The sequence below is a fragment of the Mesoplodon densirostris genome, chromosome 1 (genome assembly GCF_025265405.1).
Source record: "Mesoplodon densirostris isolate mMesDen1 chromosome 1, mMesDen1 primary haplotype, whole genome shotgun sequence".
In the NCBI taxonomy this organism is placed as follows: domain Eukaryota; kingdom Metazoa; phylum Chordata; class Mammalia; order Artiodactyla; family Ziphiidae; genus Mesoplodon; species Mesoplodon densirostris.
In genome coordinates, this window is record NC_082661.1 from 31778216 (window position 1) to 31798963 (window position 20748).

Below are 20748 nucleotides of genomic sequence, written 5' to 3' on the forward strand. Positions count from 1 at the left end.
AATGTCTGTGGCATTCTCAGCAGAAAGGGCATTTTGAGCGCTTGATTGGAACTGAATCCTGATTGGGATTTTTCTCTCTCCTGTTCCTTCACATCCTCCCCCCTCTCCCCTTCCCCCTTGGCTGCTACTCCAGATTCTCAAGAGGCTGCAACTCCATCAGACAGAGGTCTGATTGTGCATTCTATGTCAGTGCTCATATAAATACTCCTTTGACGACTCCTCAGTGCCCCACACGGACTGGTGCCCTGCTGAGGAAAGAGTGGGTATTTAGCAGGTGCCAGTAGGTCCATTTTTAGAGAACAAATCTTGGACACATTGGAAAAACTTAGACCAACCTATATAGGGAAAGGAACTTATATTTATTTTTCTTATGCCAGTGAGACTACCCCTAGGAAAATTAACTTTTTATTAGCTTCTTTCATCCCTAGAGTCCAAGTGCATAATTAACAGTACTTCCAGGTATTTTTCATTTGGAAGAACTTTTATTGTTAAGAGAACTAATCACTTAAAGTTAGTGATGGACGGTCCCATACACCCAAGAATTTTACTCCTTTCCTATGTTACCCCAGGCTCTGTTTATACCACTGTGGTAACACTGTACTTGTTGTTCTTTGATTGTTTTAAATGTCTTTCTGCCCCAACAGACTGGGCTCCTTAAAAGCTCCCTGTCTATATTTCTCTCTCCAGTCCTAACACAGTAATTGATTTATAATAGGTATTCAATAAATGTTGAATGGATAAATGAAACCAAACGTACATGACAGTTTTTTAAAAGAATGATTCAAGGGGGCTTCCCTGGTGGCGCAGTGTTTGAGAGTCCGCCTGCCGAAGCAGGGGACGCAGGTTCGTGCCCCGGTCCGGGAAGAACCCACATGCCGCGGAGCGGCTGGGCCCGTGAGCCATGGCTGCTGAGCCTGCGCGTCCGGAGCCTGTGCTCCGCAATGGGAGAGGCCACAACAGCGAGAGGCCCGCTTACCGCAAAAAAAAAGAAAAAAAGAATGATTCAAGGAACGTGTAAGAGGGAGTAATTCTGTTTGGGGAATCAAGGAAGGCTTCACAGAACAGTTGCCATTTGAGCTGGGTCTTGAGGTGGGTCTTGAGGTGTTGAAGTTTCTCAGACTGACAAGGGCAGGAAAGAGGCATTCCAAACCAAGGGAATGTGTTTCCAGGCTTAAGGATATGGAAGAGCTTGACATGTTGAGATTTCATGCGACTGAATGATAGGAGTTATGATCAAAGGTGAGGCTGGAGGGGATTAAGAGCTAAATCGTAAATGACATCAAGCCAAGGAGTCAGGTCTTAGGCAATGAGGGGCAAAGGGAGATTGGTGAGCAGGGAAGTAATTGTGCATTTTAGATAGATTAGGGATGGATCAGAAGGCTTTTTTTTTTTAATTGAGATAAAATTCACCACTGTAACCTTTTTAAGTGTATAAATAAGTGGCTTTTAGTACATTCACAGTGTTCTACAACTACCACCACTATCTAAAAATTACAGAACCTTTTCATTACACTAACAAGTTGAAGGCTATTTTGACAGCTGTCCCTGTATAGTCTGGTTATCAGGGATGAAAAGGAAAAGATGAAAATTTGAAAGACATTTCTAAGATAGGCTCAACAGAACTAGAATAAGATGTTAGATTTAGTCACCTTTGTGAAAACATCTTCAAAATACTGATTCTAGTTCTTTGCCACCTTATTTGCCATTTTCCTTACTCTTATTTACTGTTACAATAGCTTTATTATTTCTTCATTTTTTCCTAATTTTGTATGACTTTTATACTTCACTTTTATGTTTGTGCTGCATTAATTCAAGATGGATTCTTTGTGAAAGTATGAAGACTAAAGGGCTTTGCCAGGAGAATTCACCCATATACTGGGATTCAAGAAATCACATGCAAATGGATGTTTCTTTAATTGTAAAACAGCCAGTTTCATAATGATGTATACTGAATGCTGAAGAACTCTTTTTCATTTATAAAATTTGAGGCAACCTATAGCAATGAGATTGACTAGTAGAGAGTGTGAGGGAAACTTTCTCTGGTGGTGGAAATATTCTATATCTTGATTGGGGTGTTGATTACTGTGGGTATACTTTTGTTAAAACTAATGAAATTATACGTTCACTGTGCATCCCACTGTATGTAAATTATACCTCACTTTTTTTTTTTTAATGAAAAAATTAGAGGTGACTGAGTGAGACCTAATAGTGAGGTACTTTGTCTTAACAGCACTTGAGGTACTTCCAAAGAGAGTCCCTAGCCCAGCATACACAGAGGACCTTGATGGTGTTGCTGAAGAAGGATGGTTCAGTTCAGTTCAGTAACAGTTATCAGTCCCCTGTGGCTTCCTATGTGCTAACACCCTTGTGGCCGCTACTGAAATTATTATTATTATTTATTTATTTATTTATTTATTTTTGCGGTACACAGGCCTCTCACTGTTGTGGCCTCTCCCGTTGCGGAGCACAGGCTCCAGACGCACAGGCTCAGCGGCCATGGCTCACGGGCCCAGCCACTCCACAGCATGTGGGATCTTCCCGGACCGGGGCACGAACCCGTGTCCCCTGCATCGGCAGGTGGACTCTCAACCACTGCGCCACCAGGGAAGCCCTGAAATTATTTTTTAGATGGGTTTTTCAGCAGAGTTTCCTGGGTTCTGTCCAGGAGGTTCCAGAAAAGTACCCTTTTCCACCCTCCCAAGTGGTGCAACTTTGTAACCCAGAAATGGGTATCTCTCTTAAGTACTGACGTTAAGAAATTGGGTGTAGAACAACTGTCAGTGCCTTGGTTTGTCCTTTTAGTCTAGCTGCTGCCCCTTCCCCCACCCCACAGCTTGCGCATTTTTCCCTTTGGCTCTTTCTCAGGAGCAGGGGCAGCACTGGGCCTTCCACATCCTGGCACGAGTAAGGCTAAGAGTGCCTGATGTCTAAATTGGTGCCAGTCACAAGCTATGAATCCCAACTAGAGCACTCCCTTCCTCAGTCAGATTGGACTTCTTACTCTAGTACCAGATTGCGCCTCAGCTCAGTTCACAGCTATTGTTCAGAGACCACAGACTTAAGGGGGACTGGAAGTTTAGGAGTTTTCTCAAGCCTGTTTTTCACCTAGCCAAAGTCTGGTGTTGGCGAGAGCTGACTAATTAGGTCTTGCATTTCGAAGTAGGTGGGTTGGGGACCCAGAACAGGCTGCGAAGGTAATTCCCTGATTGCCACACCTTATTGAGCTAAAACTCCTCTACGTTAATCAAACGCTTAGGAAGATGGCTAACCTTTTGTTCTTCGTTTCTCCTTTGAATATTTATCCCAAAATGATTCTGTTAGATCTATGTGAATTACCATTGTGCTGTTAAAATTGCATTTTCAAAAATAAGTAATACACTCACATGGTGCAACATTCAAAAGGTGCAAAAGGATACACAGTGAGAAGTCTCCCTTCCATCCCAAGATAGCATGCAGACTGTGACAAATGAATTTACTATATTACTAGTGTATGGTATATCCTTGCAAAAGGGGGTGGGGGGAAAAGCTGATCTAAGTGACTTTGGAAAACAATATTTTGTCTGGAGACTATAAGGCTAAAGACAAAACTGTACATAAATATTGTACTGTGCTTATAAATTTGTTTCTCACAGAGGCTGACAATTCTGAAAGTAGTTTATTAGCTACACTAGTGTTGAAAAGAATAATAAATGGTATAATAGATCATGGGAACCAGGTTTCTCACTGTCAGAGAAACAAATTACAAATAAGCAAGGGGGAAGGCTAGAATGAACCCTGTGGCACTAGATTAGAGAGGAGACTAATATGATCTTATGTTTAGTTTAATATATGGTTAGATACAGACATAATGATAATATGTGTGTATACATGGGTTAGAGTACATACATATATTTCCCAGCTCTCTCTGCTGAGGAGGGCCTAGAAGCAGTGACACCCCAATAGCAATGAGCACAGTTACACCCAGATCTTGGTTTTTAATACTATTCTCCAATAAAAGGAACCAGGGCTTCTTGGAGAAAAGGCTGATTCAAGGGTTGGGGCAGGGAAGTTACAAGATGAGCCTGAAGTATTTTGTAGTGCCAGAAAATAAGAAAGCACTTAAAAAAATAAAAGGATGGGGCATGTCAAGGGGACACTGGTGCCAACCTAAAAAAGCTCCCCACGGCCAAAGATAGAAAATTTTAGCAACAAAATAACCTAGTATTGGGGCTTCCCTGGTGGCGCAGTGGTTGAGAGTCCGCCTGCCGATGCAGGGGACACAGGTTCGTGCCCCGGTCCGGGAAGATCCCACATGCCGCGGAGCGGGTAGGCCCGTGAACCATGGCCACTGAGCCTGCGCGTCTGGAGCCTGTGCTCCACAATGGGAGAGGCCACAACAGTGAGAGGCCCGTGTACCGCAAAAAATAAAAAAATTTAAAAATAACCTATAGTATTGGATTATAACCCAAGGCGTAAAATATACATGAGCTTATGCTGATGTAAACAACTGAATAAATGAAGAAAAGAGAAGAGATGAATCTTCCTTAGAATAACTCCAAATAACATAGATAGATAAATACTCTCCTAGGAAATGAAGCTTAATCTCCCCTTTCCCCTTGACTGTGGACTGGACTTAGTGACTCCCTTCCAAAGGAAAGAGTGTGGGAAAAGAAAAAATAGTAACAGTATGTATGGTGCAGAGACCTGCTGACACTACCTTAACCAAGTGATCAAAGTTAAAATCACCAGTGATAAGTCATGTTGATATACTGTACCTATGATATGATGTTATGAGAAAGGCACCTCACCTCTATGCCATTCTTTCTCCAAATCCATACCCCCAGGCTAAACATGAGGAAAACATCAAAGAAACCCATATCAAGGGACATTCTATAAAGTACTTCTTTAAAATACCAAGGTCATGAAAAGCAAGGAAGACTGAGAAACTTTCACAGACTAGAGGAGACTAAGGATTCATGATGGCTAGTTGCAATGTGGTGTCCTTAATTGGATCCTGAAACAGGAAAATTACATTAGTGGAAAAACTGGTAAAATCTGAATAAAGTCTAGAGTTTAATTAAAAGTAATATACAAATGCTAATCTCTCTTAGTTTCGACAGATGTACTATGTAAGATGGTAACATTCAGGGAAACTGGGTGAGGGGTATACAGGAACTCTGTACTGTCTTTACAACCTTTTTTTAAATCTAAAATTATTCCAAAGTGTAAAACATTTTTTTAAGTCTACCTCTCAACCCCCAGCTACCCGTCTCCCTCCCTAGAGACAACCAGTGCTACTAATTCCTTTCATCTTCTAGAGATATAAATAAATACAAATAGAAATAATTCTCCCTCCCTTTAAAAACAATGCTATCTACATACTATATACTATTTATGTACACCCTATTTATGTTCTGCTTTTAAATCTTGTCCCACTATCTGTATAAATACACAGGTTCCTCAGTCTTTTTTCAATTTTTTTCCTAAGTAGTTACAGAGAATTCCATTATGGATATACTATAACTTATTTAACTTGTTTCTTTTTTTTGAATTTTATTTATTTATTGTTTATACAGCAGGTTCTTATTAGTTATCTATTTTATACATATTAGTGTATACATGTCAATCCCAATCTCCCAGTTCATACCACCACCACCACCACCCTCCCCGCCACTTTCCCCCCTTGGTGTCCGTAGGTTTGTTCTCTACATCTGTGTCTCTATTTCTGCCTTGCAAACTGGTTCATCTGTACCATTTTTCTAGATTCCACATGTATGTGTCAATATATAACATTTGTTTTTCTCTTTCTGACTTACTTCACTCTGTAGTTTCTAGGTCCATCCACCTCTCTACAGATGACCCACTTTCATTCCTTTCTATGGTTGAGTAATATTCCGTTGTATATATGTGCCACATCTTTATCCATTCATCTGTCGGTGGACACAGGTTGCTTCCATGTCCCAGCCATTTGTTGTTTGCAGTCATTTGCTATTAATATCATTCTGAAATGAAAAAACTTGTACATGCATTATTTTGCACTTTTACAAGTATATAGGATAAATTCTGAGAAGATTCCCTGGGTTAAAGCCTACATACATTTGTAATTTAAAAAGTATTTTCAAGTTGCCTTCCATAGGGACTTCTCTGGTGGTCCAGTGGTGAAGACTCCGCGCTTCCACTGCAGGGGGCACAGGTTCAATCCCTGGTCAAGCAGTTAAAATCCTCCATGCCCCACAGGCGCGGCCAAAAAAGGTGGGGGGGTGCTCCATAAAAGGGCTGTACCAATTTTTACTCCACCTACAGTGTTTAAGAGTGCCTTAATTCCACGCACCATCACCAAACATAAGCGTGATACAAAATGTTTGATCTTTGCCAGTCTAGTATGTTAAAAACCAACGTTTTGGGGAGTTGAATTTGCATTCCTGTTAATATGGTTGAGCATCTTTTTAAATTGGTTGTTGGTCTTTTTTCTCAATGGCTTGTGGAAGTGCTTTTTATATTGGTAAAATAGCCCTTTGTTATAAGAATTGCAGGGCTTCCCTGGTGGCGCAGTGGTTGAGAGCCTTCCTGCCGATGCAGGGGACGCGGGTTCTTGCCCCAGTCCGGGAATATCCCACATGCCGCGGAGCGGCTGGGCCCGTGAACCATGGCCGCTGAGCCTGCACGTCCGGAGCCTGTGCTCCGCAATGGGAGAGGCCACAACAGTGAGAGGCGCACGTACCGCAAAAAAAAAAAAAAAAGAATTGCAAATATTTTTTCCCAGTTTGTCTTATGATGTTTGTTTTTGCCTTGCAGAAAATTCAATTTTTTTTAATGTAGCTGATTTTAACCAATCTTTTCTTTTATGGCTAAATATAACTACGTTATACTTAGAAATGTTCTCGTGTTTTTTTCTTTAATCCATTTGAAATTTACTTTGGTGAAAGATTCCGAGCCATTGGTTTGTTTGTTTGTTTGTTTGTTTCAAATATTTACCCAATCATGCCAACACCATTTATTGAATAGTCTGTTTTTCATTAATTGAAATATGATTTTTAAAATCATATTCTCATGTATTTGTGTCTCTTTCTGTATTTTCTATTCTATTTCTGTACCATTGATTTCTTTGAATATGAACTCACACTACACTGGTTATTTTTTGTTTTTTACTTTTATTATTATTATTTTTTTTGCGGTACACGGCCTCTCACTGTTGTGGCCTCTCCCATTGCAGAGCACAGGCTCCGGACGCGCAGGCTCAGCGGCCATGGCTCACAGGCCTAGCCACTCTGTGGCATGTGGGATCTTCCCGGACCGGGGCACGAACCCGTGTCCCCTGCATCGGTAGGCGGACTCTCAACCACTGCGCCACCAGGGAAGCCCTAATTATGTATTATTTTTTACACAGTAACTTTCTCTCTTTAAAGTTTTCACCATTCAGATATTCACATATATATATATATATTTTTTTTTTTGGCTGCGTTGGGTCTTTGTTGCTGCTTGCAGGCTTTCTCTAGTTGCGGCGAGCAGGGGCTACTCTTCATTGCAGTGCGTGGGCTTCTCATTGTGGTGGCTTCTCTTGTTGTGGAGCACAGGCTGTAGGCGCGTGGGCTACAGTAGTTGTGGCATGCAGGCCATAGAGCGCACGGGCTTCAGTAGTTTTGGCGTATGGGCTCAGTAGTGTGGCTCCCAGGCTCTAGAGTGCAGGCTCAGTAGTTGTGGCACACGGGTTCAGTTGCTCCACGGCACGTGGGATCTTCCCGGAGCAGGGATTGAACCTGTGTCCCCTGCATTGGCAGGCAGATTCTTAACCACTGAGCCACCAGAGAAGTCCCCAGATATTCACATTTTTTGTTAAGTTTATATCTAGGTATTTTTCTCTCTCTTTCTCTCTTTTTAAATTTTTATTTGTTGCTATTGTAAATAGGCTCTTTTTTCCTTTATATAATTTTTTAGGCTATTGTATGTGTGTATGTGAAAGTTCTTAATTTCATATTAATTTTGTACCTAGCCACCCTAATGAATTATTTTGTTTGTAGTATTTTTTTCATTTATTTCTCTTGGATTTTCTAGATAAACAGGTTACCTGCAAATGATATATTGACTTTCTTTTCAATTTTTATACTTGGAGCTACACACTTGAAGTGTTACAGAAATGCCTTTCATGTAGGAGAGGCTCTTGGCAAGCACGGTGGGCCCCATGGTGTAAGCCCTAGGGTAGGCAAAAACATTGGTAATTAGAGCCATTGAACCCTGGGATGGAGTTTTATTTTTGTTTTTTCAGATTTCTTTTTCTTCTTTCCTTTAGATGTGAAATCTGGAAGCTATACGGTGTTACAAGTGGTGGAAGCCCTTGGGTAAGAGCCTCTGCTCTAGAATACCCGTCTCCAGCCCTGGCGCTGCACTCTGAAAAAGTTATTTTGTCCTGAATTTCTCCTACTGTAGCCCAACACCCTCCTCCCCCTCCCATATCAGTACCTCAGGTTAAGCCAGTGTTTCTCCTGAAAAATGATTCTTGCCACCTGACTGAGGCCCCTAAGGAAGTGTTGGGAACACCGCCTGTGGGTCACATTAGCTTCTGAGTCAGCCCACAGGTTTAGGCTGAGATGGGTGGTTGAAAGCCATCAACTGTTAGTTAATTAGATCTGGGACTCCTCTTCTGCTTCTTTAGACCCACCCTCCCCGATAGGATTCTAGTCAGCCTACATCTGACTCAGACCTGCTGTGAGCCCAGCCTGGGGAGTGGTCAAGAGGCTGACCTTGCACCAGGTTCCCCACTATAGGAAACGGCTTAGAAAAACAGCTGGAAGACCAGTGTTACCACCAGATATTCCAAGCTCCAGAGGACCTATATGCTTTTAGTCTAATGTCTGCTTTCCTCATATTTCGTACTTGGTAGACCATTTAAATTGACAAGTCTTAGTAGCGAAGGTTGTTAACTGTCGTGGCTAGCATGTCTTCTAAAACAGAAAAAACTAGAAAATTGGGGAGAGGGTGGGGGAGTAGGTCACTATTATGCATTTTTCCCACATAAGAGACCTTTTGGCCTTTCTCCTCATGTTGTTGTGGCCTTGGTCCATTTTTTTTTAAATAACAGCTTTATCGAGATACAATTTATCTATCATAAAGTTCACCATTTTAAAGTGTGTATTCACAGATTTGTACAACCCTTATCAAACAGTCAATTTTAAGACATTTTCATCACCCCAAAGAGAAACCCCACGCCCATTAGCAATCACTCCCCATTCCTTTCTCTTCCTAGCCTCTGGCAACCACTAATCTACTCTGTCTCTGTGGATTTGCCTATGCTGAAAATTTCATATAAATGGAATTATACAGTAATATGTAACCTTCGTGATTGGCTTCTTTCCCTTAGCATAATGTTTTCAAAGTTCATCCCTGTTGTAGCAAGTATCAGTACTTCATTTCTTGCTGAACAATATTCTGTTATATGGATATACCACATTTTGTTTAACCATTCATCAGTTGAGGGATATCTGAGTTGTTTCCACATTTTGGCTATTCTGAATAATGCTGCTATGAGCATTTGTGTGCCTTGGCCCATTTTTAAATGCACAGTTTTCTACTTCTACCTTTCTATAAGTTCCTATCCTAAGGATCCTGTCAAGAGTGAGCTTCTTTTTGCCCCATTACCCCTAGCTATAGATACTCTTAACCTTGAGGTTTCATTCATGTATCCTGGCCAGTTCTCTTTCAGAAGTCTTCTACCTCCGGCATTTACTTAGATTCCTTCTGCTATGTCTAAATGTGATTTGTTTTGAAGATAAATCACCTCCTTGTTGCTTCAGCCTAGGTCCTCCCATATCAATAATCCTAAATAGTTAAAACCTTTACTCTGACCATCTTACTTTGTAAACGTCCAGTTATAAAGACCATAATGGTCTTCCAGTTATAAAGACGATATGGTCCCTAAGACTATAGTGGTTGCTTTAACAGTGATATATTTATTCTCCTCCTGTTTTGGCAGAAGCTGCAGCTGCCAGTCACCTCTTGAGCCCTGTGGTTAGCTGCTAAGCTCTGTTTCAGAGGAATGTCACAGTTGTATGAGAAGGAGTGAGCCCCATGCCCAGTCAGTGCCTGGAGGTGGACACTTCTGTTGGCTGTGGTGTCACATATGCCTCTAATGATGCCAGGTCAATCTGGGGATTGGCCTTAGTGTTGTCTGTAATGCTAAGCACCTCCAGAATACCTTCCTGGGCTGGCTTCCATGCCCAGGGGGTGAGTATGACTACTTGCAAAATATTTACTTCGAAGGTTTGAACTGGGTAATGTCAGGCTGTCTCTATCTTACTTTACCCCAGGTCCTCTCTGGAGAATCCAGAACCCCGAACTCGGGCACGAGGAATCCAGCTCTTGTCACAGGTGCTACTGCAGTGTCACTCCTTGCTCCTGGAGAAGGAAGGTACTGGCATCGCTAGTAGGAGTGCTGAGCCAAGGCCTTGCTTGTCTCTTCAAGCCAACTTTACAGGGAGGGAGGGAGGGAGGACATAAGGTGTCTATGAACTCCTAATTCAGGGTCTTCATTCCTCACTGGTATATGTGGCAGAGAAGATAAGAATTGACACAAGACACATGGATTTCAAATGTAGCCTTAGACAGTTCTTTTCAGTATATCTTCCCCTCTTTGTAAAATGGACAAAGTAGTGTTTCATAGATGGAGTGGAAAAGTAATGAAATATCAAAGTGTTTTGAAGTCCTGAGGAAAAAAGCCAACAACTTATTTATCTTCTATAAAGCTTTATTAGCATCTAGCCATGCCCATTTATTTACCTATTGTGTATGCTGCTTTTATGTTACAGTGGCCCAAGTTGAGTAGTTTTGACATACTATGTCCTACAAGCCTAAAATATTTACTGTCTGGCCCTTTGAGAAAAGTTGCCAACCCAAGTTCTGTAGAAAGGCAGTTCTCGGCTTGAGAATGGGATTGATTGTGACCTAGTGAGAATGGATAATAAAAGATGTTCACCTATTTTCCTGACAGATCAAGGAAGTCACCCTCAAATGGGAGGGCTTGGGACATATCTCTCGGTGAAGGAGAAAATTTGTAGTGAAGCCCAAGCAGGAACAGCCCTTATAAACTTTGGGAAGGAGCAAAACCGGTGGGCCCTCCTCCAGCCTGTGTAAATTAACAGCTGAATTTCTGGTCTGTGCAGTGGTACACTTGATCCTATTCTATGAGAACCGGCTGAAGGACCATCATCTTGTGATCCCGTCTGTCCTGCAGGGTTTGAGGGCACTTGTGAGTTCTTTTTTGTATTACATACCATGTTTGCAGGAACCTATTTCCAGTTAATTCTCTCCTTCCCCTAAGAGGGTGAGACTTCAGGTGCTTCAAAGCAGATGCCCAGGTGTGGGACTAAACTAGTCTCAGCCAGCTCCACTTCTGTTTTTAGTTTGTAGAGTAAAAGTATCCTTTGGGGACTGGAATTCAAAGCCAAACTGGAAGGAGCTGCAGAGACCTAATCAACTTAAGAAAACGGACCATGTTTCTCACTGTTAGCACTTCTTCCCAAACCTGGATGTTGTGATTCCCACTGTAGCTACTAAATAGCCCTGTTTAGGCTTGTGTCTTGAAGGCTGTGCTAGAATTCCCTCTGTGCTCACACTTCTCTTCTCCCCCAGAGCCTGTGTGTGGCCCTGCCCCCAGGGCTGGCTGTCTCCGTGCTTAAAGCCATCTTCCAGGAGGTCCACGTACAGGTGGGTGATAACAGTCACCTTGGTATTCTCCTCTATCTCCCAGCCATTGACAGAACTAGAATTAGATGGCAAAAAAAATTGCCTTCTAAGTTCTGAACTCTTTCAGGTCTTTGACCATGTTCACATGCTATCCCTTGCTACTGTATAAAGAGAGCGAGGCATGCCATTATGTCTGACCTGTGTCCTCTTACACTTAAAGTAAGGCATATAGCAGACAGGTTTTGGTTATCGGTTCCACTGCTGGACTGCTGGGCAATAGCCATATCCTTTCTCTACATTTCCTCTGAGGTTCATCTTATACTGGTGTAAAGAGCACTGTCCACTTAGAGATTGTGAAGCAGGAAGTAGTTTTGTCAGCTGAGGTATTCCTTGGGCACTTTCTTTACTTACTTCCTGTCTCTCCTACCAAGTCCCTGCCACAGGTGGACCGACACACAGTCTACAGTATCATCACCAACTTCATGCGAACCCGGGAAGAAGGTAAGAGGCAAGGCTCTCTGGAAAATCTGAAAAGTGAGCGCATCTTTTTTTTCCCCCCATTACCAGGACTCATTTTAGCCCAGGGGTGATATAGAAGAGCCAGTACTTTGAGAGGATGATAAAGGGAAACTGGGAGCCACTCACTCCCCAGGAAAGTAAAGAAAGGGTGGAGTTTGAGCTGATGTTTTAAATTCTTACCTCTGTAACAGTTATGTATCGTTGCACATCTTCTCTTCACTGAGAACTCTCTTGGAATAGGAAAACAGGGCCTGCTCTGGTAGGCAGGAAAGGCAGCGATAGCAGAGGGAGAACACAGGCCAGAAGAAAGCCCAGCTTTCTATCCCATGGGACAGTAATGATCTTGTTCTCTCCTCTGCAGAGCTGAAGGGCCTAGGAGCTGATTTCACCTTTGGCTTCATCCAGGTGATGGATGGGGAAAAGGATCCCCGTAATCTTCTGGTGGCCTTCCGCATCGTCCATGACCTCATCTCCAGAGACTATAGCCTGGGTACACCCTTGTAGCCTTGAATTAGCTGGTTGGGGCTTGTCAGATGAGAGGCTTATAAGTCCTCATTCTTTCTCTGTTGCCTTAGGACCCTTTGTGGAGGAGTTGTTTGAAGTGACATCCTGTTACTTCCCTATTGATTTTACCCCTGTAAGTAGTACCTTTCATTCATTCACTAATTCAAATATTTGTTGAGTGTCTGTTATGTGCCAGGCCCAGTTCTAGGCCCTGAGTGTGCAGCGGTGAACAAAAGAAACAATCCCTGCCCTCAAGAACCTAACGTTTTAGTAAACTGGGAAGTGGAAAAACATTTGCCATGGGAGGAAGGGTTCAATTCGGCAGGTATTTGGGAGACTCCTTGACAAAGTATGTAGTGCTTAGAACTACAGGATTGTATAACATGATTCATGTCCTTGAAAGTTGAAACATTTAAGTAACAGTAAGAGATTGTGGACCAGAACAAGTGGTGTTATAATTGTTCAAAGAAGACAGAGTTTAGTGTGAGCTAGAGTAGGCAGGAACTGACTTCACAGATAAGATAGGATTTCAGTTAGTTTCTGAAGGATGTGTAGGATATGATCCTGGATTCTGAGGGTGCATCTCAGGCAGTAGAAACAAATTGACTAAACAAAGACGACACAGTTGAGCATAGTGTGTACAGGAGGTGTTTGCTCTGATGCCCTCAGACCTTCCTCCCACTCTGCATCTTGATTTTCCTTCTTTTTCCAAATACTCAGGGTCTCATCACTATATGGGTATGCATGGGTATGTGTACTGCAAGCATTAGTGATTTGGAAAAAATGAAAGGAGTTAATACCACAGCATACCAAACTACATTGGAGCATGGACTCTCACTGCCTTTAAAGATACACAGCCATTTTTGCCATAGGGAATTTCTTAACCAGCTTATTCTAGTTGACATCAATTGCTTGGGACCACCTCTCTGATATTCTTTTCATCTCTTTTGTAATCAGTATCCCTGTTTCTTCTCAGAAGAACTTAAGCCTTTTAAATAGGGACACCTGGCTTTTAGTGTAACAATTTATGTTAGAAATATTCTTTATGGTCTTACCAGTCTGTTTTGGCCATTTGCCATCCTCATAGTGGATCACATCAGTATAAGTGTTGGTTCCTATCCTGTGTGTAGGGGTCAGCAAACTTTTTCTGTTAGGGCCAGATAGTTACTATTTTAGACTTTGGAGGCCATATGGTCTCTGTTGAAACTCCTCACCTCTGCTGTTCTAGCACAAAAACGGCCATGGACACTGGAATGTGGTACAGTGGCTATATTGCAATAAAACTTTATTTATAGACACGGAAATTTAAATTTCATATAATTTTCATGTGTCACAAGATACTATTCTTTTGATTTTTTTTCAACGACTTAAAAATGTAAAAACCATTCTTAACTTAGCCATACAGTCTTAACTGGTTGCTTCCTACTCTTAATGCAAAGTAGACAATCTTCCTTTACCATCATCTAGGGATTCCTTTGTCTTTTCTCTTGGATCGGATCTCTTATCTCCTGGGTTTATGTACTTCCTCTTTTATAGTTTACTCCCTCATTTTGGTGGTGCACATCCCTTATTAGCTTCCCCAGTGTGTAAAAAGAGTGAAACATTTTTAGATTTTTGTAAATCTAGAATGTCTTCATTCTTTCCTCCCACTTATTGACAATATGGGTATGAAATTGAAGGCATTGCTACATTTACCTCGAATTTTCAGTTGCTGTGAAGAAGTCTAAATTCTTTTTGATTTGCAAAACTTTATGGTCACTTTTTTTCCTCTTTTCTGGAAGCTTTTAAGTTTTGATTATTTTCCCCCAATATATTGAAAATTCACAATTATGTGCCTTAGTACGGGTCTGTTTTTATGCATTGTATTGCGTACTTGGTAGGTCCCATCAATCTGGAAACTCATGTCCTTCAGTCCTGGGAAATTTTCTTGCATTCTTTCATTGATGATTTCTTTCCCTCTGTTTTCTCTGTTCCTTCCTTTTGGAACTCCTATCAATCTTCTGTTAGACCTCTGAATCTCCTACTTTTCTTTCATATTTCTTTTTTTTTTTGCGGTACGCGGACCTCTCACTGTTGTGGCCTCTCCCATTGCGGAGCACAGGCTCCGGATGCGCAGGCTCAGCAGCCATGGCTCACGGGCCTAGCCGCTCTGTGGCACGTGGGATCTTCCCGGACCGGGGCACAAACCCGTGTCCCCTGCATCAGCAGGCGGACTCTCAACCACTGTGCCACCAGGGAAGCCCCCCTTTCATATTTCTTACCTCTACCTTTTTGTTAGTTTATAAGAAAATTCTACAATTTTATCTTTTCTGTCAGTCAAAGTCCAGGCATGAAAACAGAAACCACTTTGGTATTTAAAACAGAAATAATTTAATGCAGGAAATTGTTTATACCAGTTGTGGGAAAGCTGAGAAGCCAAACGGGATAGTGAGGCAACCTTTCAATAGCAGGAAGCCATTACCACCCCTAGGCTGGAGGGACAAAGGGAAGAGTTGATGTTACTGGACCTCAGGGGCTGTGAGTATGACAAAAACATAGGCCTATCAGTAGGAGCTGGAGCCATGGAGGAGATGCTGCCAATGCTGAAAGCGCCCACTAAACTGGAGAAATGGGAAGAAATGCCCTGGGTTTTCCTTTCCTTCTGACCTGCATTCTTCTACAAGTGCTTCCTGTTGGCTGAACCCAGGCCATTATGGGAACCTGGGAAATGTAGCCTGCAGTGGTCAGCCCAAGGAATGGCTCTGAGGGCAGAAAGGCCCAGGACTAGCACATCTCCTATTAACCCCTTCTGTTGATTTTGTTTCTCATTTCTGCACTCATGCTTTGAATTTCCCAGGACCTTTTTTTTTTAAATTAATTTTTATTGGAGTATGGTTGTTTTACAATGTTGTGTTAGCCTCCACTGCACAACAAAATTAATCAGCCATACACATACAGATATCTCCTTCCTTTTGGACTTCCCTCCCATTTAGGTTACCACAATGCATTAGATAGAGTTCCCTGTGCTATACAGTATGTTCCCATCAGTTGTCTATTTTATACGTAGTATCAATAATATATATGTGTCAATCCAATCTCCCAATTCCTCCCACCCCACCCCTTTCCGCCTTTGTATCCATACGTTTGTTCTCTACATCTGTGTCTCTATATCTGCTTTGCAAATAAGATCATCTGTACCATTTTTCTAAATTCCACATATATGCGTTATACGATATTTGCTTTTCTCTTTCTGACTTACTTCACTCTGTATGACGCTCTCTAGGTCCATCCACGTCTCTACAAATGACCCAATTTCATTCCTTTTTATGACTGAGTAATATTCCTTTGTATATATGTACCACATTTTCTTTATCCATTCCTCTGTTGATGGACATTTTCCCAGGGCCTTTTATTATCATTTTTGATGATCTCTTGAACGTCTTTTGTTTTGTTTTTTTTAATATTTATTTATTTGGCTGTGCTGGGTCTTAGTCACAGCACGCAGGATCTTTGTTGCCACATGCGGGATCTTTAGTTGCACCATGCAGGATCTTTTAGTTGTGGCATGTAGACTCTTAGTTGCGGCATGCAGGATCTCGTTTCCTGACCAGGGATCGAACCCGGGCCCCCTGCATTGGGAGCTCGGAGTCTTAACTGCTGGACCACCAGGTTAAGACTGGTGGTCTTTTTTTCTTTAGCATTCTGTTCTTATTTAATCCATGAATGAGTTACTTTCTTACTGTTTTTGAAAACTCTCCCCACATATGTGGTCTTTGTTTCCTTGAAGTTTTTTTTGTTTGTTTTTTTGTTTTTGGTCTCTATTTCCAGGTTAGAGGCTTTCTTCAGATATCTGGTAGTCCTTGGGAGTTTGCACATGTTTCAAAGTGAGAATTATAAAGTTGAGTGGAAGCTCTGAGCACAGGGAATGGGCTGGCTGAGGATGAACTTCCCTGTATAGTGGCTTACATGGACAGCTTGGGAACCCCCAGTGTATTCTTCCTCTTGGGCTAGTCAGGTTCTTCTAGAAAAAGACCTTAGATCAGCCTAGAGGGAGAAGTCTGGCTACAAGCAAATAGGGCTGGAAGGGGTTGGAAAATCTCAATACTCAAAACTGTATCACTTAGACCTCTTTTTTTTTTTTTTTTTTTTCCTGCCGTGCTGTTCCCCAGTCAGGGATTGAACCCGGGTGGGCCCTGGTAGTGAAAGCACTGAGTCCTAACTACTGGACCACCAGGGAATTCCCACTTAGACCTCTTTTGATTCAGCACCCAGGCCCTCAGCTGCACCTATGTCTCTAAGACTAGATCTCTGTCTTACCCTCTCTAAAAAATTAAACCTCCAGATTCTACTGCAGCTAGGGAGGACTTGGGAAGCAATCTCGGAAGTCAGATTGCTTCTCCAACCCCACTCCCAATTCCAAAGGTACCTGGTACTTCTGATTGCGAAGCTTTTTGAGGAGACTGGTGTATATGGGAGTTCAGCATTCCCCAAGCCTACTGAGGATTCTGTTGTCTTGGCTCTGCTAAGTCATTTTCTTCTTATCCATCTGCTTTTCACCTTCTACAGTTTTGTTGCTAACATCCCTCATCCTGTTCTCTTCAACCTTTAGCTTTATAGCTTTAAAAAAAAGAGAAAAGAAAGGAAAATCCCTTTACTGTATTTTTGGTGGGGTTTCTAAAGAGAAAAGGAAAATCTGATGTATGTTTTCATTGTGCCTTGTTGACATACACGTGGCCAACAGGCACATGAAAAGATGCAAATCAAAACTACAATGAGGCATCACCTCACACCTGTCAGAATGGCCATCATCAAAAAGTCTACAAATAATAAATGCTGGAGAAGGTGTGGAGAAAAGGGAACCCTCCTGCACTATTGGTGGGAATGTAAATTGGTGCAGCCACTATGGAAAACAGTATGGAGGTTCCTTAAAAAACTGAAAATAGAGCTACCATATGATCCAGCAATCCCACTCCTGGGCGTATATCCAGAAAAGATGAAAACTCTAATTTGAAAAGATACATGCACCCCAGTGTTCATAGCAGCACTATTTACAAGAGCCAAGACATGGAAGCAACCTAAACGTTAATCAACAGATGAATGGATAAAGATGTTGGGGGGGGTGCGTGTGTGTGTGTGTGTACATACACACACACACACACACACATACAATGGAATACTACTCAGCCATTAAAAAGAATGAAATAATGCCATTTGCAGCAACATGGATGGACCTAGAGATTATCATACTGAGTAAAGTAAGACAGAGAAAGACACATATTATATGATACCACTTATATGTGGAATCTAAAAGTGATATAAATGAATTTATTTACAAAACAGAAACAGACTCAAAGATATAGAAAACAAACTTTATGGTTATCAAAGGGGAAAGAAGGTGAGGAGGAATAAATTAGGAGTATGGGATTAACAGATACATACCACTATATATAAAATAGATGAACAACAAGGATTTACTGTATAACACAGGGAACTATGTTTAGTATCTTATAATAACCTATAATGGAAAAGAATCTGAAAAATATATATATGTATATAAGTGAATCACTTTGCTGTACACCTGAAACTAACACAATATTGTAAGTCAACTATATACTTCAATAAAATAAATCTGCCTTCTTGATGCAGAAATCATGAATGTTTTTATAATGCCAGGATTACAGCTTTTTATAACGGTGAAAAAATAGAAATGTCCATCAAACGGTGATTATCCAAATAAACTGTGACTCAACCACACAATGAAATAGTATCAGCCACTAAAACTAATGCTATGAAAAAATAATTTAATAACATGAAAAAATGTACCTAGTATTAAGTGAAAAAATAGATTGCAGAAAATACATTCAAAAGATCACATTTTTTAAAAGTGTATATATTTTAAAGGGAAACAGTGTCTATCAATTACATAGTCATAATACTATAAATACAGAGAAGAAAGTTGCACCAGAAAGTTAAGGGTGCTTATCTCTGAGTGGTGAGATGATAGATCAGATAGAAACTGTGTGATAAGATAGAAAATAAATGCCCAACAGACAAAAGTTCCCAAGGAACATGTAAGAGCAAGCAGTCTTCCTGCTGGGGCCTCATACCATACTTCTTCTGCCAGATTGGGTGTAAATCTCACCCTATTCTGCAGGGTTGCCAGGTTCACTCCTGTGTCCAGGGGTGGTCTGAAGAGTTATACAAACCCACGCCCCCTTCTCCCTTTTCCAGCCACCTAATGATCCCCATGGTATCCAGAGAGAAGATCTCATCCTGAGTCTTCGAGCTGTGCTGGCTTCTACACCGCGATTTGCTGAGGTGGGTCTAGCCAAAGTTAGGATATATAGCCTCAACCCACAGAAGGGTCTGAAGAAAGAACAGTAAAAGCATGGGGGAAAAGAAAGTTCCAGTATAGATTTTAGGGTATGGCATCCTGCAAGTGTCTTCAGACCTTCGAAGTAAAAAACTTCACCATCTCTTCATTTAAAATAGTAAACCAATCCCTATTTGGTGCTGTCTTTTGAAATTCTTTATCTTTGCCAGCTAGCCCACTTTTCAGGTCACTGGGAGTCTGGCCATGGATTGAGAGGGAGGTTGGTTTACAGTCACAACTCTCGACTCAAGTATAGCTCCTTGATGTAACACCTGCCCCTGGGAAGTGGTGGCAGTGAGGACATGGTTGGCCTTGGTGTGGCTGCAACACTACCCACATCTCACCCTTTAGTTCTTCCTTCTCTCCCACAGTTCCTGCTCCCCCTGCTGATTGAGAAAGTGGATTCCGAGATTCTGAGTGCCAAGCTGGATTCTCTGCAGACTCTGGTGAGTGATTGTTCTCTTTTGAGGATCCAGCTGTCTTTAGACAATTTAGGGGTGCTAAAGGATTATGAATTGATTCTTGGAGAGCCAGGGAATAGTTCATTGGCCTCAAGAGAGGGATACCCAGAATCTGGGCCTATATGTTGACCTAAAGCCCCCAGTTGCATTTTGTCTTGTTCTGTAGTAACTGAGTGGCAGCTGAGGAAAAGGCTGACCAGGGCTCCCTCTTCATGCTTGTTTTTCATCAGTCAGGACAAGCTTCTATTTTTCAGTGACCTGGGCAGGATGGTTATGAAATCCTGCTGGTTTTACTGCTGAGAGCCGGGGTCTTTCAGGTGCCATTATGCTGAGGGGCCTGCATATCCTAGGAAGTCTGAGTGTGTAGATAGCCATTACCTGTGCTTTCCTTGGCAGAATGCTTGCTGTGCTGTGTACGGACAGAAAGAACTAAAGGACTTCCTCCCCAGCCTTTGGGCTTCTATCCGCAGAGAGGTGAGTGTTACTTAGATAAACTCACTACCATTAACTCCTGGTTGTCAGGCACGAGGGGAAATAACACACCGTATCCTTTTCCCTCTGTTGCTGTGCTTGGTGATTCAGCAAGAGAGCAAGGGGCATACTTCTGGTTGAATGACAAGGGTAGGGTCAGCTGCTTGGTGGTGGCACATGATCAGTCTCGCACAGTGCCCAATTCCTGTCCTTCCGTGGTAAGGAGCATAGGTCATGCTGAGTAGAGGGGGAGAGGAAGAGACTTAGGAAAGGGGTTCCCAACAACCACTGCTCAAAGTCGGTATTCAGTTCCTCAAAAAGTATGTGTATCAATCCTAGTGGGACTGAAGACTTAGTGAGAATACACCAATTGAGAAGAAACTCATTTGGGGGGTTAATTTCCATTGCTGTGCCCCAAAGGTTCTCGCCACCCCCTCCCCGCAAAGGAAGTAGGCAGTAGGTGGGTGGGGTCTCACCTGGTGCAGGCTCACCTCAGTAGCCATGGGATCCCTCCCTGACAGGTGTTCCAGACGGCAAGTGAGCGGGTAGAGGCCGAGGGCCTGGCGGCCCTTAACTCCCTGACTGCGTGTTTGTCTCGCTCTGTGCTGAGGGCTGATGCTGAGGACCTCCTTGACTCCTTCCTTAGCAACATTCTACAGGGTAATGGGGCCATGGCAGCTAGAAAGGGGAGTGAGCACAACAGAGAGAAATTCCTTAAGGCCAGTGACCTTTCACGAGCGGCCCCCATGTTCAGTGTTTTGGGTGCTGGAGCCCTGCTTTGAATTG

General features: G+C 42.2%; 1 protein-coding gene across 2 annotated transcripts in view; it reads left to right on the plus strand.

Moving 5' to 3' along the window:
• MMS19 (MMS19 homolog, cytosolic iron-sulfur assembly component) overlaps nucleotides 1-20748 on the plus strand; it is a 33302-nt gene that overhangs the window by 3462 nt on the left and 9092 nt on the right. For both annotated transcript variants that reach the window (XM_060101352.1, XM_060101345.1), the window contains exons 2-12: nucleotides 8267-8315; nucleotides 10281-10381; nucleotides 11133-11218; nucleotides 11602-11676; nucleotides 12087-12156; nucleotides 12536-12664; nucleotides 12750-12811; nucleotides 18889-18975; nucleotides 19402-19476; nucleotides 19888-19965; nucleotides 20484-20622. In XM_060101352.1, the coding sequence (XP_059957335.1) occupies nucleotides 8267-8315; nucleotides 10281-10381; nucleotides 11133-11218; nucleotides 11602-11676; nucleotides 12087-12156; nucleotides 12536-12664; nucleotides 12750-12811; nucleotides 18889-18975; nucleotides 19402-19476; nucleotides 19888-19965; nucleotides 20484-20622 (951 nt within the window). The remainder of the gene's footprint in view (nucleotides 1-8266; nucleotides 8316-10280; nucleotides 10382-11132; nucleotides 11219-11601; nucleotides 11677-12086; nucleotides 12157-12535; nucleotides 12665-12749; nucleotides 12812-18888; nucleotides 18976-19401; nucleotides 19477-19887; nucleotides 19966-20483; nucleotides 20623-20748) is intronic.